This window comes from Oncorhynchus mykiss, chromosome 7 (genome assembly GCF_057628025.1).
Source record: "Oncorhynchus mykiss isolate SJ-2025 chromosome 7, ASM5762802v1, whole genome shotgun sequence".
In the NCBI taxonomy this organism is placed as follows: Eukaryota; Metazoa; Chordata; class Actinopteri; order Salmoniformes; family Salmonidae; genus Oncorhynchus; species Oncorhynchus mykiss.
The window spans coordinates 75,284,163-75,309,471 of record NC_143028.1 but is presented as its reverse complement, the minus strand read 5'-3'; the positions used below and the strand labels follow the sequence as shown (position 1 = coordinate 75,309,471).

At 42.1% G+C, this 25,309-nt stretch overlaps 1 protein-coding gene across 1 annotated transcript in view; it reads right to left on the bottom strand.

The window, feature by feature from the left end:
* The window catches only part of LOC110528579 (acid-sensing ion channel 1B), a 337,502-nt gene that overhangs the window by 296,932 nt on the left and 15,261 nt on the right, over positions 1-25,309 (bottom strand). The window contains exon 2 of the mRNA XM_036984198.2: positions 23,176-23,371. Coding sequence (XP_036840093.1) covers positions 23,176-23,371 — 196 coding nt within the window. The remainder of the gene's footprint in view (positions 1-23,175; positions 23,372-25,309) is intronic.

The window sequence follows — 25,309 nt, the reverse complement described above, 5'->3', positions numbered from 1 at the left end:
ACTGAGAAGATGAATCATAGTCACCCCCTCATTATTCTAGGCATGCCTGGAAATTCAGCTAGTGGGAAGCCTGGACTCTTGAGTTTAGAAATGCATATTAGTGCAAATGTATTTATTTATCTATTAAGTTTATTTGAACAGGGACCATGTTCAACAAAAATATATGTCTCAGTATACTTGAGAAAATATGTGTTGTACCAGATTTAGCTAACATCTAATTTCCTTCTGCAGACATATATACTAGATGTACATACTGCTGTAACTACTAGGTCATATACTTTGGTCTGTGCAGAGTGCACATCAGTTTACCTTAATACTATGCTTTACAATGACCTTACCTTGCCTTACATTACTGTGTCTCTCGCTGCCCTTAACCCTATTCACTATGTAGATCTACATCCTCTCTCCTCCTCTCTCCTCCTTCACAAACCCCTTGAGGAGAAAGGGAGGGACTTTGGACCTTCTTCTACAATAAGGTTAAGAAGGATGCAAGGCAGTGGGATGCAAGGAAGTGGGATGCAAGGCAGTGGGATGCAAGGCAGTGGGATGCAAGGCAGTGGGATGCAATGAAGTGGGATGCAAGGAAGTGGGATGCAAGGCAGTGGGATGAAAGGCAGTGGGATGCAAGGCAGTGGGATGCAAGGCAGTGGGATGCAAGGCAGTGGGATGCAAGGAAGTGGGATGCAAGGAAGTGGGATGCAAGGAAGTGGGATGCAAGGAATCGCGGAAAGACGAATTAAGCCTATAGTCTTTGTCCTCACCCATATTCACGGTTTTCCAACAAAGTTTGTTGCCACAACATTTTCTTGTTAAATAACCTTATATACATGTGCATTAATACAAATACACTGCTCAAAAATAAAGGGAACACTAAAATAACACATCCTAGATCTGAATGAATGAAATATCCTTATTAAATACTTTTTTCTTTACATAGTTGAATGTGCTGACAACAAAATCACACAAAAATGATCAATGGAAATCAAATTTATCAACCCATGGAGGTCTGGGTTTGGAGTCACACTCAATATTAAAGTGGAAAACCACACTACAGGCTGATCAAACTTTGATGTAATGTCCTTAAAAAAAGTCAAAATGAGGCTCAGTAGTGTGTGTGGCCTCCACGTGCCTGTATGACCTCCCTACAACGCCTGGGCATGCTCCTGATGAGGTGGCGGATGGTCTCCTGAGGGATCTCCTCCCAGACCTGGACTAAAGCATCCGCCAACTCCTGGACAGTCTGTGGTGCAACGTGGCGTTGGTGGATGGAGCGAGACATGATGTCCCAGATGTGCTCAATTGGATTCAGGTCTGGGGAATGGGCGGGCCAGCCCATAGCATCAATGCCTTCCTCTTGCAGGAACTGCTGACACACTCCAGCCACATGAGTTCTAGCATTGTCTTGCATTAGGAGGAACCCAGGGCCAATCGCACCAGCATATGGTCTCACAAGGGGTCTGAGGATCTCATCTCGGTACCTAATGGCAGTCAGGCTACCTCTAGCGAGCGCATAGAGGGCTGTGTTCGGCCCCCCAAAGAAATCCCACCCCACACCATGACTGACCCACCGTCAAACCGGTCATGCTGGAGGATGTTGCAGGCAGCAGAATGTTCTCCACGGCGTCTCCAGACTCTGTCACGTCTGTCACGTGCTCAGTGTGAACCTGCTTTCATCTGTGAAGAGCACAAGGCGCCAGTGGCGAATTTGCCAATCCTGGTGTTCTCTGGCAAATGCCAAAGGTCCTGCACGGTGTTGGGCTGACCGTTTGAGCAGACACATGCACATTTGTGGCCTGCTGGAGGGCTCTGGCAGTGCTCCTCCTGCTCCTCCTTGCACAAAGGCGGAAGTAGTCCTGCTGATGGGTTGTTGCCCTCCTACGGCCACCTCCACGTCTCCTGATGTACTGGCCTGTCTCCTGGTTGCGCCTCCATGCTCTGGACACTACGCTGACAGACACAGCAAACCTTCTTGCCACAGCTCGCATTGATGTGCCATCCTGGATGAGCTGCACTATCTGAGCCACTTGTGTGGGTTGTAGACTCCGTCTCATGCTACCACTAGAGTGAAAGCACCGCCAGCATTCAAAAGTGACCAAAACATCAGCCAGGAAGCATAGGAACTGAAAAGTGGTCTGTGGTCACCACCTGCAGAACCACTGCTTTATTGGGGGTGTCTGGCTAATTGCCTATAATTTCTACCTGGTGTCTATTCCATTTGCACAACAGCATGTGAAATGTATTGTCAATCAGTGTTGCTTCCTAAGTGGACAGTTTGATTTCACAGAAGTGTGATTGACTTGGAGTTACATTGTGTTGTTTAAGTGTTCCCTTTATTTTTTTGAGCAGTGCATAATACATTATGTCCAAGTCTATAGGTGGATGAGTTTTCAACGTTTAATGTCTCTCTACCTCTGTAATTAAATACAAGGTCATGAAATTAAATCAGTGCTGTGTTTCTGTCATCTTTTATTCAGTTTATCTCCAGCGGGCACTATTTCACCAGCGCTCAGCCTCTGATTAATATTAATTGGTGCTAATTTCTCTTTCCTGCTGTTCTTCATTAACAGGTAAAGGGGTAAAAAGCCCCCGGAAAATGCCTCGTAGTGGGGGAGGGAGAGAGGACAGATGAAGGGAAGGATGGAGGGAGGAGAGATTAAAAGGGGTAGGACTAGAGAGAGAGAGGCGGAAGGGGGGGAGAGAGAGGGGGGGGAGACGGGAGGGAGAGAGAGGGGGGGGAGAGAGAGAGGGGGGGGAGACACATAAAGGTGGCCAAAAGAACACCTGAAGATGGACATTAACACAAGAACACATTGATCAATCAATCAATCAATAAAGCACTTTTTAAATCAGCAGCCCTTTTGTCACAAAGGCTGTGTTTACACAGGCAGCTTAATTCTGACATTTTTTCCACTAATTGGTCTTTTGACCAATCACATCAGATCTTTTTCAGAGGTGATCTGATTGGTCAAAAGACCAATATTAGTGAATACAATATCAGAAATAGGCTGCCTGTATAAACGCAGTCAAAGTGCTTTACAGTAACCTGGCCTTGACCCTACAGAGCTAGCAATTAAGACACTCATACATTAGAGATATTTGCGAGAGCGGCCAAAGCATCAATGCCTAAATTATGTGTAACACTATAGCCACTTGGCATCACCCAGATGAATGCAACACATTGGTAGTGAATGATGAGGGTTCCCTCTATACAATGTCAAATGTTTTGTAAGGCACTTGGGTGATTTTCATGAAACCCGTTTTAAACATGTCTAGCGAATTCAGTTAGAAAAATCAAAAGTTTATGAGTTTATGGCAAAGTGTCTATTTAAATATTTGATTTTTTTTTTTTAATAATTACATTTTCACCTGAAATTTCATGCATTTTCACACCAAAATTCTCATTACCAAAATTAAATTCTCAGAAATGTGTCCGGATTAAATTCTCAGGTCATTCTAAACAACTAGAGGAGTAGTCCTTAGAAGAGCTAACGTTAAGCGAAGGTATTTCCTTCTATGCTTTCAGAAAGAGGTTCTTATTCTCAAAAACACCCGTTACCCCACTTGGCCTTCTCGTTACCGAAACGGCAAAAAAAAAAATCTAATTGGGAAAAAGTCAGCGAACCATTGTCACGACTTCCACCGAAGGTGGTTCCTCTCCCTGTTCGGGCAGTGCTCGATTGTTTATTTGGGATTGTACCTGACCCTATAGGTTCAGGTACAATCCACAAATAAACACCCACGACAAAAGAGAACACAGTTACTCACGGAAGGAGGAAAAAACAATGCTCCTTAAACCTATACACAATCGGTACAACCTCAACGAGCAACATGAAACGAATAATCCTGCACAAACCTAAGCTGGCAACAGGGGTAATTATACACACAGAAATGAAAGCAAATGAAAACCAGGTGTGAAAGAACCAAAGACAAAACAAACGCAAAAGGAAACATGGACCGGTGATGGCTAGTAGGCCGGTGATGACTAGTAGGCCGGTGATGACTAGTAGGCCGGTGATGGCTAGTAGGCCGGTGATGACTAGTAGGCCGGTGATGGCTAGTAGACCGGTGATGACTAGTAGGCCGGTGATGACTAGTAGACCGGTGATGGCTAGTAGGCCGGTGATGACTAGTAGGCCGGTGATGACTAGTAGGCCGGTGATGGCTAGTAGACCGGTGATGGCTAGTAGGCCGGTGATGACTAGTAGGCCGGTGATGGCTAGTAGGCCGGTGATGGCTAGTAGGCCGGTGATGGCTAGTAGGCCGGTGATGGCTAGTAGGCCGGTGATGGCTAGTAGGCCGGTGATGACTAGTAGGCCGGTGATGACTAGTAGGCCGGCGACACCGACCGCCGAACACCCCCCGAACAAGGAGAGGAACCACCTTCGGTGGAAGTTGTGACAACCATTACCTTATCAACATGGAGACATGAATGGGCTTTAATGATGTGGTCAATCGTTTGTTGAATCATAATAGCAGTCTCCTATTATTTGCAGATTGAGCTAAGGGCCTCATAATCGAAACACACATTTCTCGTTACCACATCATATTAACGATCATTTTCAGTAATGAGAATCTTAATTTCGTTAATTATAATAAGCTAATTCTAATCTATAGTCAGTGGGTGTGCTGCGCTGGTAATTGTATTTATTTATTAGGACCACTTCTTAACCTTATTGAATTTTTTTTGTGAAAAACAACAGTTGTTTGATTTAAGTAGGGTTTGTCAATAAAAATGGTGTGTATAAACCCAATGTAATTTACTTTAAGCCACAATCGGCAGTTTGTGTTTCAGCAAAAAGCAAACCCACCACTTAAAGGAAGATATGTGTAATATCTCACATATTAAGATACTTTACATTGTATTATGATGTTTGCCCCATAGGACTCCATTAAGTCCAGAAATAAATACCTTACAACCACAAATATCCACATCCTAAGACACCAATATTACCTGTAAAGACCTTGGATAAAACAGGATTTAAAAGTTTGCTAACATTTAAGTCCACTTAGACTTTTGGAAATACATGCACGTGCTTGTCATTACCGTAACGCACCATATTAGGACATATTAGGAGAAATAAAACTGAAACCACCGCAATTTTGGCTTAATCTAAAAGCGTGACTTCATTTCTTTACCCAAATATATGTACAGTCGTGTATAATACCACCATACAACAATATTAGAATGTACAGTCGTGGCCAAAAGTTTTGAGAAAGACACAAATATTAATTTCCACAAAGTCTGCTGCTTCAGTGTCTTTCGATATTTTTGTCAGATGTTACTATGGAATACTGAAGTATAATTATAAGCATTTCATAAGTGTCAAAGGCTTTTATGGACAATTACATGAAGTTGATGCAAAGAGTCAATATTTGCAGTGTTGACCCTTCTTTTCCAAGACCTCTGCAATCTGTCCTGGCATGCTGTCAATTAACTTCTGGGCCACATCCTGACTGATGGTAGCCCATTCTTGCATAATCAATGCTTGGAGTTTGTCAGAGTTTGTGGGTTTTTGTTTGTCCACCCGCCTCTTGAGGATTGACCACAAGTTCTCAATGGGATTAAGGTCTGGGGAGTTTCCTGGCCATGGACCCAAAATATCGATGTTTTGTTCCCCGAGCCACTTAGTTATCACTGTTTCCTTGCAGGTAACCATGGATGACAGAGGAAGAACAATGATTCCAACCACCACCTTCCTTTTGAAGCTTCCAGTCTGTTATTCAAACTCAATCAGCATGACAGAGTGATCTCCAGCCTTGTCCTCGTCAACATTCACACCTGTGTTAACGAGAGAGTCACTGACATGATGTCAGCTGGTCCTTTTGTGGCAGGGCTGAAATGCAGTGGAAATGTTTTTGGGGGATTAAGTTCATTTGCATGGCAAAGAGGGACTTTGCAAATAATTGCAATTCATCTGATCACTCTTCATAACATTCTGGAGTATATGCAAATTGCCATCATACAAACTGAAGCAGCAAACTTTGTGAAAATTAATATTTGTATTATTCTCAACTTTTGGCCACGACTGTACGTACACTGAACAAAAACATAAACGCAACATGTAAAGTGTTGGTCCCATGTTTCATGATCTGAAATAAAAGATCCCAGAAATGTTCCATACAAAAAAAAGCTTATTTCTCTCAAATTCTGTGCACACATTTGTTTACATCACAGTTAGTGAGCATTTCTCCTTTGCCAAGATAATCCATAACATTCCACCAATGTCGTTTTAGAGAATTTGACAAAGACGGTCAGATGAAAGGCAACGTTTATACTGAGGGACATTTAAATACCTTACCACAATCATGACTAGGTCGGGAGGCGGAAATAAAAGCATAGGTTTTGTTGCCGGCAATACCTTTCAGGTATGAAGAAAAGGCAGCAAAGAATCGCCGGCTTGGTTTGAAAGGGGTACTACACACACACACACACACACGCACACACACACACACACACACACACACACACACACACACACACACACACACACACACACACACACACTGGCCTTGTGGTTATTGTACAGTGGGGCAAAAAAGTATTTAGTCAGCCACCAATTGTGCAAGTTCTCCCACTTAAAAAGATGAGAGAGGCCTGTAATTTTAATTATAGGTACACTTCAACTATGACAGACAAAATTAGGGAAAGAAATCCAGAAAATCACATCGTAGGATTTTTAATGAATTTATTTGCAAATTATGGTGGAAAATAAGTATTTGGTCACCTACAAACAAGCAAGATTTCTGGCTCTCACAGACCTGTAACTTCTTCTTTAAGAGGCTCCTCTGTCCTCCACTCGTTACCTGTATTAATGGCACCTGTGTGAACAAGTTAGCAGTATAAAAGACACCTGTCCACAACCTCAAACAGTCACACTCCAAACTCCACTATGGCCAAGACCAAAGAGCTGTCAAAGGACACCAGAAACAAAATTGTACCATGCTGGGAAGACTGAATCTGCAATAGGTAAGCAGCTTGGTGTGCCTATGATGAAAATTACAGGCCTCTCTCATATTTTTAAGTGGGAGAACTTGCACAATTGGTGGCTGACTAAATACTTTTTTGCCCCACTGTATTTGTAGCTGTAGCTAGCTGTCCATGCTGTCTCTGTTGAAAACATTTCATAATCACTTGTGTGTGTGTTATTTATACTGAACAAAATAAATGCCTTTAAAACCTGTTAAGGATATGGCAGACATACGCCCCCTTTGGAGAGATTGGGTACCCCTAGTAAACTGGAAAAAAAATCTGTCAAAAATTGCTAATATATGCAAATAAAAATTATTATTGGATAGAAAACACTCTAAAGATTCTAAAACCGTTGGAATTATGTCTGTAAGTATAGCAGAACTCACAGGGCAGGCATTCTTCCAAACCAGTTTTTGTGGCCATGAAAGTTGGAGCAACTTTGACGTCATGGCCCCCACCCTTCCCAACCAGCTATGATTCTGGGGACACTTTCTATCTCTTCCGCTAGATGTCCTCTTTCATTAGAGCTTCAAATCGTTCAAATCCCGCGAGAATTGACCCTATGGGAAATTAGTGCGTGCCACGAGAGAATAGGCTGTGCGTATGGGCGCGAATTGGTCCCAGCCATTCCTTTGTTTCCAGCACTCAAGAGAAGGGCAGACGATGGCCGATTGAATTGAAGTTTGTTTTGCATGTCTAAAACATCATAAAGCTTGCTTCTGCACTTAGTTTGACCTGTTTAGTCGACATATAATGTGTAATTTTGAAGTTTTGATGCGCAACTTATCCGGACCAGAGGACGTTTTGGGTGCATTTCAGCTGATGTTATTAGCAGTAGCTAATACAAAGACGCAAGACTTGAAACCAAACGATGTATTGGGTAAGTATGAAGCCTTCCAGAACATTCTGAACGAAGACCATCGAAGGTAAGGGAATATTTATGCTTAAATCTGTGTTTCTGTTGACTCCAACATTACGTGGAAATGTAGCTTGGAACTGAGCGCTGTCTCAGCATATGGAATAGTGTGCGATTTCTGTAACGTTAAAAATAAATCTAACACAGCGGTTGCATAAAGAAGCAGTGTATCTTTCTAACTATATGTAGAACATGTATATTTAGTCAAAGTTTATGATGTCTATTTACGTTATTTTGCCGCGCTACATAGATTTCCTGCGGGCATTTTTGAGTAATTTCTGAAGGTGAACTCACTGTAAATGGACATTGTAGGGAATACGGTGCATTTGAGACACATAGGTGCTCTCTGCTGAACTGTTGAACTGCTGAATACCTTACATTCCACGTTAGCACAACCAAACACAGACATCATATCAGCACATTACTACTGGGACCCATACATCAGACTAAAGATTACATTATAGTACCTGGCAGTACACTTTAAGGGCCATAGGGAGAAGTGTGTGTTTCAGACTGTGGGATTTTACCTCAGCAGAGGGACAATGAAAGGCAGGGATAGAAGAGGAGAAGGCGAGGAGAGGGAGAGGGAGGAAGAGGAGAAGGTAAGGAGAGAAGAGGGAGAAGAGACGAAGGGGGAGGAAGAGGAGGAGAGGGAGGAAGAGGAGAGGGAGGGAGAGGAGAAGAGGGAGGAAGAAGAGGAGAGGGAGGAAGAGGAGAGGGAGGAAGAGGAGAGCCTTGTAGCAGACACAGGAACTCATGTTAGGTCACTTGATGTGGGCTGATACTTTTGGCAGTTGATTAAACAAGTTAGTGGTACAGCTCTTAGATGAAAGATACACCTGCATGGCTGGCATTTCACATCAATCATATCATTTCATTTGAATGTATTTTTATTCGTAGTAGGGGAAGCACTCAACAAAGCACTGACAGTAAAATCAAGCCAAATCAAGATAATTGGTTGCCTTCATTCAAGCGGAATAGCGAACTGCAGATCTCTTCACTACAGCAATGACACCAATCTCAAAGTCAACAAGTACTTTGAAACGTGTCACGACCCCATTCATCACATCCCTTTTCACACCACTTTACTGTTTCACTATAAGCCTCAGATGAAGACAGTTACTTTATGCAGATGGCTTCATTCAACTGAGATGTTTCTGCAACATCTATAGACACGGGTCAAATGAAGGATTCATATGAGCCACACCAATCCACTCCGACTGTGTAAAGAGGATATTTTAAAGTGCAGCGCACCAACGATGAGCTACTTGGCAGTGAAAAGGTATTTGCCTCCTTCGAGAATTGACCCTATGGGAAATTAGTGCGTGCACGAGAGAATAGGCTGTGCGTATGGGCGCGAATTGGTCCCAGCCATTCCTTTGTTTCCAGCACTCAAGAGAAGGGCAGACGATGGCCGATTGAATTGAAGTTTGTTTTGCATGTCTAAAACATCATAAAGCTTGCTTCTGCACTTAGTTTAACCTGTTTAGTCGACATATAATGTGTAATTTTGAAGTTTTGATGCGCAACTTATCCGGACCAGAGGACGTTTTGGGTGCATTTCAGCTGATGTTATTAGCAGTAGCTAATATAAAAGACGCAAGACTTGAAACCAAACGATGTATTGGGTAAGTATGAAGCCTTCCAGAACATTCTGAACGAAGACCATCGAAGGTAAGGGAATATTTATGCTTAAATCTGTGTTTCTGTTGACTCCAACATTACGTGGAAATGTAGCTTGGAACTGAGCGCTGTCTCAGCATATGGAATAGTGTGCGATTTCTGTAACGTTAAAAATAAATCTAACACAGCGGTTGCATAAAGAAGCAGTGTATCTTTCTAACTATATGTAGAACATGTATATTTAGTCAAAGTTTATGATGTCTATTTACGTTATTTTGCCGCGCTACATAGATTTCCTGCGGGCATTTTTGAGTAATTTCTGAAGGTGAACTCACTGTAAATGGACATTTATGGATATAAATGGCATATTATTGAAAAAAAAAAATATGTACTGTGTAATATGTCATATTACTGTCATCTGATGAAGATTTTCAAAAGGTTAGTGAGCGATTTATTTTTTAATCCTGCGTTTGTTGATTGCATGTTTTGGCTATTGAAATGAGCTGTGTCTGGTGGTGGTTTTACATATATATGTGCTATGTTTTCGCCGTAAAACATTTTAGAAATCTGACTTGCTGGCTAGATGAACAAGGTGTTTATCTTTCATTTGAGCTATTGGACTTGTTAATGTGTGGAGGTTAAATATTTTTAAGAATATTTTTGCGTTCCATGCGCCACCGTTTCAGCTGAACGTGGGAGGGTTGATCCCCAATTGGGAACCAGTATCGTAGACAGGTCCTTGCTGTCCCCAGTCCACCTGACCGTGCTGCTGCTCCAGTTTCAACTGTTCTGCCTTATTATTATTCGACCATGCTGATCATTTATGAACATTTGAACATCTTGGCCATGTTCTGTTATAATCTCCACCCGGCACAGCCAGAAGAGGACTGGTCACCCCACATAGCCTGGTTCCTCTCTAGGTTTCGTCCTAGGTTTTGGCCTTTCTAGGGAGTTTTTCCTAGGCACTGTGCTTCTACACCTGCATTGCTTACTGTTTGGGGTTTTAGGCTGGGTTTCTGTACAGCACTTTGAGATATCAGCTGATGTACGAAGGGCTATATAAATAAATTTGATTTGATTTGATTTCTGTGAAGCTTTGTGATTGACAAGGAGAAGTTTGATGTCAGACAACAATAGAATGTTCAAACTGCTCCTTGTCAATCACAAAGCTTCACAGAAACGCTTAAAAGGCATTTATCCTCTCCATTTACATGTGTGTAGTTCTGTCCTTGAGCTGTTCTAGTCTACTGATGCAGAACTGCTTCAGCATTTAGCCTGGGGGAACCTACATCTCATAGTTTTATCTTGATTTAGACAGATAAATATCCACAGGCCCTTATATTAAGTGAATACATGGGTTAATACGAATACTTTTCTAACTTGAAAACATCGGGTGGTGCAGTGGTTAAGGGCGCTGTACTGCAGCGCCAGCTGTGCCATCAGAGACCCTGGGTTCGCGCCCAGGCTCTGTCGTAACCGGCCGCGACCGGGAGGTCTGTTGGGCGAAGCACCATTGGCCTAGTGTCGTCCGGGTTAGGGAGGGTTTGGTCGGTAGGGATGTCCTTGTCTCATTGCACACCAGTGACTCCTGTGGCGGGCCGGGTGCAGTGTGCACTAACCAAGCTTGCCCGGTGCACGGTGTTTCCTCTGACACATTGGTGCGGCTGGCTTCCGGGTTGGATGCGCGCTGTGTTAAGAAGCAGTGCGGCTAGGTTGGGTTGTGTATTGGAGGACGCATGACTTTCAACCTTCGTCTCTCCCGAGCCCGTACGGGAGTTGTAGCGATGAGACAAGATAGTAGCTACTACAACAATTGGACACTACGAAATTGGGTAAAATAAAAAACATCGCTAGGAGTCTGTCTGTCTTCAGCCAAAATAACTGCTGGGGAGTTTGAAAGGAGAGAAAGCGAGTGCGATCACATCCAACGTGGATTTTTTTTTTAATCATCCAGGTCAGATTTGTTATTTCTTTACATGATCGGAAAGAGAAGATTCTAATGCTTTTATAGCGAAGACACGGGCTTAAAAACTAAGACATGGGCTCTGTTTCAAAATAAAATGTTTTTGTTATGCGACAGCGGTTCCACACGTTCTGTGACACACAAGTTGAGGGAAAAATAGTATTTCTATTTTATTCTGTTATAATTCATTGTATTAATTCTTAATTTAAAATATGTTTGTTGGCTGTGATCAGGGAAGGGGAATGTAAGTGTGTCTTGTCTGTTTAATGAACAACGTCAGTGTGCAAGTGGTTATAGAGGAGAGATGGATGGACCCCACAGACATCCAAGGACATATAAATCAGGACGAGACCACTTCACCAGAATGCTGCTGCTTTAAGTGGGACATGAAATTGACATTTATATATAGACCTAAACCTTACTGGTATCATCATGCATCAGGGACCACTTCACCAGAATGCTGCTGCTTTAAGTGGGACGAGAAATGGACATTTATATATAGACCTAAACCTTATTGGCCTCCTGTAACATCATGCAACAGGGACCACTTCACCAAAATGCTGCTGCTTTAAGTGGGATGTGAAATGGACATTTATATATAGATCTAAACCTTACTGGCCTCCTGTATCATCATGCAACAGGGACCACTTCACCAAAATGCTGCTGCTTTAAGTGGGATGTGAAATGGACATTTATATATAGACCTAAACCTTACTGGCCTCGTGTGTCATCATGCAACAGGGAGGACTGATGCTAAAGGGAAAGTACATCCACTATCATATAGAAGTATACACAGTTTGAAAGGGCAAAACATACAAAAAAGATAGCAGATACGAAATGGTAAATTAAAAAACAAACAATATGTTTATTTTTCTTCAGTTCAGTTGCTTTAATTTTCAAGGTGATTAAATCGATTTACACTGAAAACCACACATCTATACGTGTGTGTGTGTGTGTGTGTGTGTGTGTGTGTGTGTGTGCGCACACATTTGCATAAACATGCAGAAGTTTTACTGCTTCTATGAGCCCCAGTGGATCCGGAATAGGTTAGGCAGCAAAGGATGACTCTTTCCACAACATTAGGCCAACGTCCCAAATCACATCACATTCACTACACTAGTGCACTACTTTTGACCAGGGTTTTGGTCAAAAGTAGTGAACTATGTAGGGAATACGGTGCATTTGAGACACATAGGTGCTCTCTGCTGAACTGTTGAACTGCTGAATACCTTACATTCCACGTTAGCACAACCAAACACAGACATCATATCAGCACATTACTACTGGGACCCATACATCAGACTAAAGATTACATTATAGTACCTGGCAGTACACTTTAAGGGCCATAGGGAGAAGTGTGTGTTTCAGACTGTGGGATTTTACCTCAGCAGAGGGACAATGAAAGGCAGGGATAGAAGAGGAGAAGGCGAGGAGAGGGAGAGGGAGGAAGAGGAGAAGGTAAGGAGAGAAGAGGGAGAAGAGACGAAGGGGGAGGAAGAGGAGGAGAGGGAGGAAGAGGAGAGGGAGGGAGAGGAGAAGAGGGAGGAAGAAGAGGAGAGGGAGGAAGAGGAGAGGGAGGAAGAGGAGAGCCTTGTAGCAGACACAGGAACTCATGTTAGGTCACTTGATGTGGGCTGATACTTTTGGCAGTTGATTAAACAAGTTAGTGGTACAGCTCTTAGATGAAAGATACACCTGCATGGCTGGCATTTCACATCAATCATATCATTTCATTTGAATGTATTTTTATTCGTAGTAGGGGAAGCACTCAACAAAGCACTGACAGTAAAATCAAGCCAAATCAAGATAATTGGTTGCCTTCATTCAAGCGGAATAGCGAACTGCAGATCTCTTCACTACAGCAATGACACCAATCTCAAAGTCAACAAGTACTTTGAAACGTGTCACGACCCCATTCATCACATCCCTTTTCACACCACTTTACTGTTTCACTATAAGCCTCAGATGAAGACAGTTACTTTATGCAGATGGCTTCATTCAACTGAGATGTTTCTGCAACATCTATAGACACGGGTCAAATGAAGGATTCATATGAGCCACACCAATCCACTCCGACTGTGTAAAGAGGATATTTTAAAGTGCAGCGCACCAACGATGAGCTACTTGGCAGTGAAAAGGTATTTGCCTCCTTCCTGATTTTCTCTATTTTTGAATATTTTTGATATTGAATGTTGTCAGATCTTAATATTAGAAAAAGGGATCCTGAGTTTTCAAATAACCCTCAAAACATTGATAGGTATAATGGGACCAATATCATCCAAAAAAGTTGAGTCAAGTTTGCCAAAAAAAGCACCGGGAAGCACCTGGATGATCATCAAGAATCTTGGGCAGATGATTCAACAGTATAACTTTATGGATGACATAGGTCCCATTATATCATCGAACACCGAACACCAAACACTGCCTTCCACAGTAAGAACCTCGTACCAACGTTCAAGCATGGTGGTGGTCGTGTGATGGTTTTGGGGAGGCTTTGCTACCTCAACACCTGGACAACATGCCTGAATAGAAGGAACCATGAATTCTGCTCTGTATCTGTAACGGTTGTAGTTGGTGGAAGAAGGAGAGGACCAAGGTGCAGCGTGGTACGTGTTCATCATCTTTTATTTACACTGAACACAAAGAACAAAACGGAACAAACGAAACAGTCCTGGTCTGGTACAGAGACAGAGACAGAAAACAACTACCCACAACTAAAGGGCGAAAACAGGCTGCCTAAGTATGGTTCTCAATCAGAGACAACGATTGACAGCTGCCTCTGATTGGGAACCATACCAGGCCAAACACATAGAAATACAAACATAGAATGCCCACCCCAACTCACGCCCTGACCAACCTAAAACAGAGACATAAAAAAAGGAACTAAGGTCAGGGCGTGACAGTATCAGAGAATTCCAAAGGAGAATGTCAGGCCAAACGTCTGTGATCTGAAGCTGAAGTGCAGCTGGGCCATGCAGCAAGATAACGATCCAATCAAATCAAATTATGTCACATGCACCGAATACAGCAGGTGAACAAACCTTACCGTGAAATGCTTACTTACAAGGCCTGAACCAACAATGCAGTTCAAGAAAGAGTTATGAAAATATTTACAAAATTACTAAAGTGAAAAATAATAAAAAAGTAAGACAATAAAATAACAATAACGAGGCTATATACAGGGGGTACCGGTAACGGGTCAATGTGCAAGGAGTACATAATCAAGTCTACATGAAAATGGTTAAAAAAGCAACAACAAGTTTTGGAATGGCCTAGTCAAACCTAATCCCAATTGAAATGTTGTGGTAGGACTTAAAACGAGCAGTTCAGGCATAAAAACCCACAAATGTCGCTGTGTTAAAGCAGTTCTGCATGGAACAGTGGGCCAAAATTCCTCCACAGCGATATGAGAGACTTATCAACAACTACAGGAAGTGTTTGGTTGGGGTCATTTCAGCTAAAGGTGGCACAACCAGTTACTGAGTGTAAGGGGGGGCGATACCTTTTTCACACAGGGTCATTGGGTGTTGCATAACTTTGTTCATGAAATAAATGAAATATGTAATTGTTGTGTTATTTGTTCACTCAGGTTCCCTTTATATTAGGTTGAAGATCTGGTAATATTCAGTATCAAAAATATGTAAAAGCAGAGAAAATTAGAAAGGGGGGGGAAATACCTTTTCACAGCACTGTATATAGAAGATGGTTTAAAGTGCACCAACACTGAGGTAAAAAGGATGTTTTAAAGTGCAGCTCCACCACAGGACCTTCTGAGGATCAGGTAAATCCATTACAGCTTAAAGGTCACAGAATACACAGGGTTCAGAGCTGTCAGTCTGGTGCTCTCTGCTAGACTACAGACTACAGGTATCCTGGAGGTAGAGTCTGGTGCTCTCTGCTAGACTACAGACTACAGGTATCCTGGAGGTAGAGTCTGGTGCTCTCTGCTAGACTACAGACTACAGGTATCCTGGAGGTAGAGTCTGGTGCTCTCTGCTAGACTACAGAGACTACAGGTATCCTGGAGGTAGAGTCTGGTGCTCTATGCTAGACTACAGAGACAACAGGTATCCTGGAGGTAGAGTCTGGTGCTCTCTGCTAGACTACAGAGACTACAGGTATCCTGGAGGAAGAGTGGTGCTCTATGCTAGACTACAGAGACTACAGGTATCCTGGAGGTAGAGTCTGGTGCTCTCTGCTAGACTACAGAGACTACAGGTATCCTGGAGGAAGAGTGGTGCTCTATGCTAGACTACAGAGACTACAGGTATCCTGGAGGTAGAGTGGTGCTCTATGCTAGACTACAGAGACTACAGGTATCCTGGAGGAAGAGTGGTGCTCTATGCTAGACTACAGAGACTACAGGTATCCTGGAGGTAGAGTGGTGCTCTATGCTAGACTACAGAGACTACAGGTATCCTGGAGGTAGAGTCTGGTGCTCTCTGCTAGACTACAGAGACTACAGGTATCCTGGAGGTAGAGTCTGGTGCTCTCTGCTAGACTACAGAGACTACAGGTATCCTGGAGTTAGAGTCTGGTGCTCTATGCTAGACTACAGAGACTACAGGTATCCTGGAGGTAGAGTCTGGTGCCATCGTTACAACAATACGCTAACTGAATGAAAACGTGAGGGCTACGAAAGCGGAGAAGTTGAAACATGCAACGGTTGTTGCTCTCACAGGAGAACATCGGACTTTGGTGAGTAACCACAACTACAGCGCACTACATCAATGAAAATTGGAAACTGCATTCTCTCTCTCTCTCTCTGACCGTAATGAAAACAGAAGAGAGACACTATGCTGAAACGTGCGCTGAGCCTTTCATGGATGTAGCAAAGCAGTGCGACATTTTACAACACTCGGCACTAACAGTGCACAGAACAGGATTGCTGCTGCGAGACACCTGACTTTTGAAGACATGCCCTGCACTGTGCACATCCTCCAAAGGCCCGTCACAGTGTCACTACAGAACAGCGGGTTTGACAATGCTCTAGCCAAATGCCAAAAAGTTGTTGGGCATTTTAAACACAGCCCGACAAATGCTGCAGAGTTAGGAAAACAGCAAGTTGCAAATGGGCAACAAAAGGAATCCCTCTTACAAGACCTCACAATAACATGGAATTCCACTCTGGCAATGATCAAGCGTGTGCACGGAAACCAACAACCACTGAGAGATGCCCAACAGAAAACCAACATCACCATGCCAACCACAGCTGAACTGGAGAAACTGCAGAAGATGTAGACACTACTGGAGCCCTGCAGGTAATAATCATCGTTATCACACTGTTAGAATAATAAGTGTGTGTGTGTATATATGTGTGTGTGTATGTGAGTGAGTGAGTGAGTGAGTGAGTGAGTGAGTGAGTGAGTGAGTGTGTGACAGTGTGCTAGTGTGTGCTTGAGAGAGAGAAAGTATGTGTGAGTGAGTGAGTGAGTGAGTGAGTGAGTGAGTGAGTGAGTGAGTGAGTGAGTGAGTGAGTAGTGAGTGACCATGTCTGTGTAACAAGTCTCTCACAATTGAATAAAATGATTTGTAATGATCTTCTACAGATACTTGACAGAACTCCTGGGAGGAGAGCAGTGGTATTGCCTGCTTTGTGTGTTGTCGGGCCTTCCCTTGGACGTATTCTCACGGGGCAGAAATCTCAGAGACCAATTGGTACACTCCGATTTACCACCCCAAGATATTCCTGAACAACGTCTATTTGCGCCCCTACTGGATGGAAATTACAAATGTAATGGCTGTTCTCAATGCAATGGCACTTATAAATGTAGATCCTTCAAACACCCACAAACAGGGAAATCGATCCCAATCAAAGGTGTTATCACGTGCTCCACTAAGGCAGTTATTTATCTTATAGCATCTTTATGCTTTCGTTACTAAAACAATGGTAAAAATTCTGTGAGTAAAACAAAGCACAAATTAAAAGTACGTATCTCAGAGCATCGTAGCACCATTAGTTGCAAAAACTCGACTTACTCAGTTGCGGCCCACTTTTTGGAAGCAAACCACTCGATTTAGTCTCTGCGTTATATTGGCATCGAACATGTCACCCTCCCTAGGAGAGCAGGTGACCTCGACAATTTGTTGTTAAAATGAGAGGCTGCCTGGATCTTTAACTTAAAGACCCTTGTTCCCTTCGGTCTCAATGTAAACTTTGATCTGAAGCCATTCTTGTGATTATTGTAGGCTTTGTAATTGAAGGCAGACCAGCAGATAAATAAACATTATTGGAGGGCAGAGATACGGGCGTTTCTGTCCATGACTGATGCAACCCGAAAAAGCATTAAAGACAGAGTTAATGAGTACTTGAGGTCACCGAGAAAGTCTGGACATGGCCTGCTATCTATTATGTAAGAAATGAGGCACTTTCCCATGTTTACAACAGTATGTACTTTTGGTTATGTTTACTTGTCAGACTGCACAGTAGCCTAATAAACAAATGCAGGTGGCTTATATCTTCAAAATGGTTTAAATGCTTTATTATCCAAATCTAAAAGCATAAACTGTACAGTACTGTATTTCTTCATCAGCATCTTTATGCTTTCGTTAATAAAACAATGATAAAAATACTCTTTCAAACACACACACGGTGACATTGTACAGTGCCATTTTGGCTATTAGCAGGGCTATATTTTGGCTTTTATGGGCAGCGCACAATTGGCCCAGCGTTTCTCTCCCTCTAAAAACAGAAATAAATGTTTTGCCTTCACAAATATTATTTTGGCATTTATTCAGATTACAATCGCTCACTTCCATTTTTTTTTAAACAAAATAACCTCCAAAATATAATATCGTTACATATGATCAAGTCATATAGCCGGCACCTACATAAAGCTGAGTGACTCACTCATTCATGGCTTTGGATCAAAATAAATAAGTGCCAACATTCTTTCTGATCTTTAATAAAGAAATGTTTTGGTTATCCTGACCTGGACAACATGTACAGTATTATAATAGCCCATTATGGGCTATTAGCAGGACAAAATACCTTTACCAACACCTCTCTGTATTTGGATACTTTGTGGATGCGGGCTCCGGAGTGGATGGGGGCTCCCGCAGTGCAAAATGCGTTGCTTCAGATGCTGGTTCGATACCCGTGCCAGCCGCCACCGGGTGACCCATGAGGTGGCTTTTGGTTTTTAATTTGAATCCTCCATTTCTCTATATGTAATTATTGGTGGAGTCACATCATATTTTTCAATATACTGTAGGCCTACCGTAGGCAACATGAGTCTCACAAGTGTTGAGTATATATGCTGTTAAAAGTGGTGTAGGTCTTGTTTATTTAAAGAGAATATTGAAGTTAGAAGCAATAGGATTTGAAGCAATAGCCTACAACTATTTTAGCACAGTTTCACGCTGATAGACTTAGACAATTAGGTTGTAGAAAGTTATGCTCTTAGTGTAACCTTTATTTAACTAGGCAAGTCAGTTAACAACAAATTCTTATTTACAAGGACAGCCTACTCCTTCCTCCCTGTCGGGGAATTGAACACCGGTCTCTCGCATGCCCGCACGACACAGGGATTCTTTAGCTAAATAGCCCAGTACTGTACTCCCGACCATCACGTTGTACAGCGCCATATTTTCAGTTCCATCCTAACGGAAACCCAGAGGTGTCACGACTTCTACCGAAAGTAACTCCTCTCCCTGTTCGGTCGGCACTCGGCGTCGCCGGTCTACTAGCCGCCACCGATCCCTTTTTCCTTTTCTGGTTGTTTTGTCTGTGTTCCTTTTCACACCTGGTTTCAATTGCTTTGATTTCTGTGTGTATATAGGGCACCTGTTACCTGTCGTAATTCGTGCAGGATTAAGCTTGTGAGTATTAGCGTTCAGTATTCTATGCGGTTTATTGTTTTCGCATTGACGTATGTTCCTCCGTGTACTGACACGAGTTTGTTTTCCTTCGAGCGCGTTGTTTGGACATTCATCTGGGCCAATTTTGTATTGGTGGACTATGTGTACAGATCTCTGCATTAAACACGCTTCTCAAAGAAAATCCCTGCTCTCCTGCGCCTGACTCCTACACCTCTCACCGAGACGCACTTTATCACAAGAGGGTTTTTCATTTTTCTTGGAATAGATACACCATAATATTAATAAAATGAATTAACCTGTTGATCCTACTTGAGACGCAGACGTCTCAAGTAGGCACCTGGAAATGCAAATGCGCTACGCTAAATGCTAAATGTACTCGTTAAAACTCAAACGTTCATTAAAACACACATACAGGGTATTGAATTAAAGCTACACTCGTTGTGAATCTAGCCAACAAGTCAGATTTTTAAAATGCTTTTCGGCGAAAGCATGAGAAGCTATTATCTGATAGCATGCAACACCCCAAAATGCCTGAAGGCGACATAAACAAAAGAATTAGCGTAGCCGGCGGTACACAAAGAAGCAAAAATAAAATATAAAACATTCATTACCTTTGACAAGCTTCTTTCTTGGCACTCCTATATGCCCCATAAACATCACCATTGGGTCTTTTTTTCGATTAAATCGGTCCATATATACCCAAAATAGCCATCAATGGAAACTGTGTAATTCAGAAAAAACATAGTTTCAAAACGCTGTGTCATTTTTTTAAATTAAAAAAGTTGACGATAAACTTTCACAAAACACTTCGAAATACTTTTGTAATCCAACTTTAGGTATTAGTAAACGTTTATAATCTATCAAAATGATCACGGGGCGATGTGTATTCAATAGCTCCACGTCTTCAAATCATGGTCGAAAATCTCGACTCCAAAACATCCTGTCGGAGACCGGAAGAAATGGAATGTCTTTCCTTTGTTTGACTAAGAAATAACTCTCAGGAAAATGCCGACAATGGCGACATCGTGTGGAATCTGTAGGAATTGCATCCGAGGCCCTATTTAATTTGGTGTCCTTTAAACAATAGATGCAAGTGGCGCATGGATATTATTTTCAGCTTTCAGTGACCAGTTTTTCTTGCGCTTTTCGATGAAACACACGCTCTGTTATAGTCACAGCCGTGATTTAACCAGTTTTAGAAACTTCAGAGTGTTTTCTATCCACACATACTAATCATATGCATATACTATATTCCTGGCATGAGTAGCAGGACGCTGAAATGTTGCACGATTTTTAACAGAATGTTCGAAAAAGGAGGGGGTAGACTTAAGAGGTTTAAGTGTAAACCAATGGTACCATTAATGCTGTTTATTGCTAGTTTGACCACCAGAGGGCATCTTTGAGAAGCGTTTGATAGCCTTCAATAGTGGCTTTACTAGAGAGTTCCCCGACGGGGAGGAAGGAGTAGGCTGTCCTTGTAAATAAGAATTTGTTCTTAACTGATTCCATGTGTGTTATTTCATAGTTGTGATGTCTTCACTGTAATTCTACAATGTAGAAAATAGTAAAAATAAAGAAAAACCCTGGAATGAATAGGTGTATCCAAACTTTTGACTGGTACTTGCTTAAATTAAATAACGTGCCATAGAATTTTGCGCTTCCATAGAATTCTATGCTGCAACTTTTAAAGGACGAACCACTGTATAAAGGCCCTGCATGACCCCAATGCATTTAAGAACTACACCTTGTCCAGGCCAGTAGACAATCACACCCTGGCCTACCAAAAAATAGAGAATAAAAGCCTCTCTATGGCCAGGGCATGACAATTTCCTGATAGTTGCTGGTTGAAAATACAATCTAGCATTAGAAGGTACCAGAGGCCACCAAAATAGAGCAAGTTCTGCAAAAAGAAAATGTATGAATCCCCCCCCCACCCGGGGGAGCCTGGCCGGCTACGTTTTCTATTTGGTGGCTATTCCATGTGCTTGTGGAGAACACTGCTATAAGACCCACTGATAATTTAATTGTTTTATAAAAATTGTTGTACCTGCTTTTTTTTGCAATAATCACTGAAATGCCCCTTTTGTTACAAATGTAACCAGAGCCATGCATAATGAACATTCACTAATAATGTAGCAGGCATGATAGAAAATGAACACCAGTCTCATAAACACTCTCAAGCACAAGACTACATTCTAGTGAGTAACCAGCTACTATTTATATTTCAAGTCCAGTCAACTTGGATCTAGGTAGTTTCACAAGCCCTGAATTCAGCTAATAAGGTAAAACAGTTGAATTGTTATGAACACACCCTTCTGTCTGTCTCTAACTGTTTCAACAGCATGCTAACCTGTCCACTTCGTTAAGAAGTTGAAATCAATTGACCTACCTTAAATTCTCAGAATGAGAATGTTTGCCAATTCCTTATATAATTGTTTTATGCATATTGTACAGTTATAAAACACAGACTAAACAGCTAGCATAACAATCTTCATTTGACCAAATTTTAGGAGTTGAAACATAAACAGGGTATGGTTAGAGGTTAACTTGTGTTTCAGTGTCCATATGACTTGTTCTGTTGGACCTCAAATGCAAATAAAGCGGTGAAACGGCCAAGAGAAGAAGAAGTGATCTCTCATCTTTGTTGTTGTGAGTGGTAGGGGGAGGGGCTTGGGAGAAAGAGGCAAAGCCGAGAGGTTTCACTCTCGCCAAAATATGTCCAAAATAAGTCCAATGCATTTCTATGAGCTAATTTTGAACCTAAGCTTGACGCCTGCCTTCCTACCTATGGGACAATGACTCCCATTGTTAGGGCGGAGACATGAGCATCTCGTCATTATATACAGATCCTCAGTGCTGCACTACACCCTGCGGTAGTCATATCTGCCCTACACAATACAGCCTGCCGTAAGACTGTGTTAGGCCAAAGTAAGTGCCCCGGGGAGCTAACACAAGTCTCCAGGACATCCCTGAACCACTTCCACTACACATGCTTTCATTGTCAATCACCACTGTCATTTCAGGACAGCAGCTGGCTTAGCATAACAGAGAATGACTAATTTAGCATCACAGAGAATGACTAGCTTAGCATAACAAATATTGACTAGCTAAGCATCACAGATAATTGACTAGCTTAGCATCACAGAGAAAGACTAGCTTAGCATCACAGAGAAACATTAAAGGTGCTACACATAGAATTTCTCAGAATGTGTCTCCTATGCGGAAGCTAGGTGAACTGCAACAACACTAGGCTACATTCAAAACAAATCTCCACGCATTCCATTTCCTCGTAACATGTCAGAGACGCTAGCCTTTTTAGATCGGTTTTGGTCCATTGAAAATTTAGCATTTAAAATATATTTCATAGCGATAAGATGGTGGAATGATTCCCTACACTATTCAGTGATTGTTTTCTCACAAACTGAAATTGAGCGAACAGTGTAGAATTTTAGCAACCAGGAAATGACAGTGATTTCCACTAGATAACACAGCCACAAAGTCAAAACAGATTTCCCATTTTGACAACAGACGCCGCTCCGGCGGGAGAAATCAATAAGCGAAAATCCCAGTCAATCACAACACTGGCGGGTAAGTTATACTGTGAAACACTATCATTCCACTATTACTGCAGATAAATTATGGCCATTTTCTAAAATTACAATGCAAAAATAGATAATAAAAAAAAACCTAAGCGTAGCACCTTTAAAACATTTGCAGTCATTATTGTGACTTACCACAGTGAAGTCCTCAGTGCTGCACTCCACCCTGCAGTAGTAGCGTGACAGCAACTAGCTTAGCATCCCAGAGAAACTTATCTATGGGAGCCTATAACGGCAGTTTGCAGGTATTTATAGTCTTCACATGCACCATTGTCTCACTCACCACAGTGAAGTCCTCAGCGCTGCACTCCATCCCGCGGTAGTAGCATGACAGCAGCATGTCCTTGATGTCGTGGCCCGTCCGGTCATAGAACTCTCGCATGTTAAAGGGGCGGGGCTTGAAGTTGAGGAAGTCAGCTTTGATCTTCAGGGTCTCCAGAACGCTCTCCTCAACCAGGTGAGTGTCTCTGATCTCATACCTGAGAAAGGAACAGAGAGGGAGAGTTATAGAATCTGTTAGAAATAGGACTAGTTTTTCCTAGCCACCGTGCTTCTACACCTGCATTGCTTGCTGTTTGGGGTTTTAGGCTGGGTTTCTGTACAGCACTTTGAGATATCAGCTGATGTACGAAGGGCTATATACATTTTTTTGATTTGATTTGATTTGACTAGAGGTTAGGGATAGCGGTTAGGACACAGAGGAAGTCAGCTTTGGGTGGGTGTCTCATCTCATACCTGGACAGATCCGAGTGTTAGGTCAGCCTCAACAATTTGCTAACCATACAGATCTTCTGTAACAACTCATACATACTGTATATACAGACTGTTTCCAAAGCCCCACTACTTTATTCATATTTTACATTATAATCCCCAATGTTCTCTAAACCAGTCTGACGGTCTGTCTGCCTTTTGCACAGTTTTCTGATATGGGTCATTTAAAAAAAACCTCAGAAGTCTCCTGGAAGCCACGTGTGTTTTTGAATTTTCAGAGATGTCAATACGACATGATTTTTGATGTTAATGAACACTCATGAGGCTTTTAAAAGAACATACCCTTACTATACTTTCATACATAGATTAGTTAAATCAGTGCTTTGAAGGAAAACCTTCGGGAGTCCTAACGACCAACGAGGGATGGACGGCTGTAGGTCTATTGACGAACAGTCATGGAACGTAGCACTTGGGGTTTGTTCTGAAGAAAATATATACTTTCTATCTTACAGGGTAAAAACTGGAGAAAGAAGCATCTCAGATGAAGAGAGACTAGAGGGGGAATTCTTCTGTGACATGTGAAAATGTCAGTACAACACTCAAAGCCATGTGCTGTTAACTCATCTTATTCTCATCTTATTAACTGCAATAGCATTTAACACCCTTTTGTTCTGACCCCAACCGTACCGGCTTGGATATTTTATGGGATTAATTTGTCAGTTCAAAACTGTGATGTTTAGTTAGTTGAAGTCAAGCAAAGGGAGCAGAAGGTCATACACACACACACACACACACACACACACACACACACACACACACACACACACACACACACACACACACACACACAGAGCAATAGGAGGTTTCATCAAGGTGAGAATGTATCATCATTTAAGTCAGCATTCTTCTCAACAATCGTTTTGATCACTCTACCAGGCAGTACAATTTAATTAATTGCAGTGAAAGAGTCCACTTTAGTGAAAGTAAGAGGATGTTGCTAGAGCAGTAATCGATGTCAAGTGGCCGAAGCAGCACTCAGAGAATGTGAACAGTAGCTACACCATTCAGATAGTGTTATATGCTTTGGGGTTTTGCTCAATTTCATTTTCAATTTCGAGGTTGGGTTCTGTTTGGGTGTGGCTTGCCCCGATTGGAATCATCCTCATTGGTCAGGATGTGTTGCACCTGTCAACTCGTTAAGTCAGTCATTAGTCACACTGTACAGGTGTAACCGTATTTAGGCTCTGGTTGGCATGAGAGATAGACTTCTGCTTAACTCTCGTTCTTTATGTGTGTGAACACAAAGCCTTTTATTTTGTATCCCTGTTTGGTTTACTCCATGTATATTTCCACTCCCTAACCCTCAGTTGTGGTGGGGGATTTCATTTCTTTGAGTTGATCTGTTATCAAGCTAATCTAGTGGGCGCCCATGGTGTTAAGTAAGACCCTACTCGAGTTCGCTTGGCTAGCATTCAGTAGGCACCCCATGGATGAGCTTCAGAACCGGTTTTAAAAAACCCATCTGGTTTTGTTTTGGTAGTCAGTGACTCATTTGTTAGTTCTCTTTTCATGTCGAGCAGCAGTTTTTTGTTGCTTATTGGGGGAATGTAACACGTGCTATTTAAAAACAAAACACTTTAAAAACCAGCTGGTATATTTGCACTGCTAAGCACACACTTTAAATACTTTTATTTTAAATTTACTAT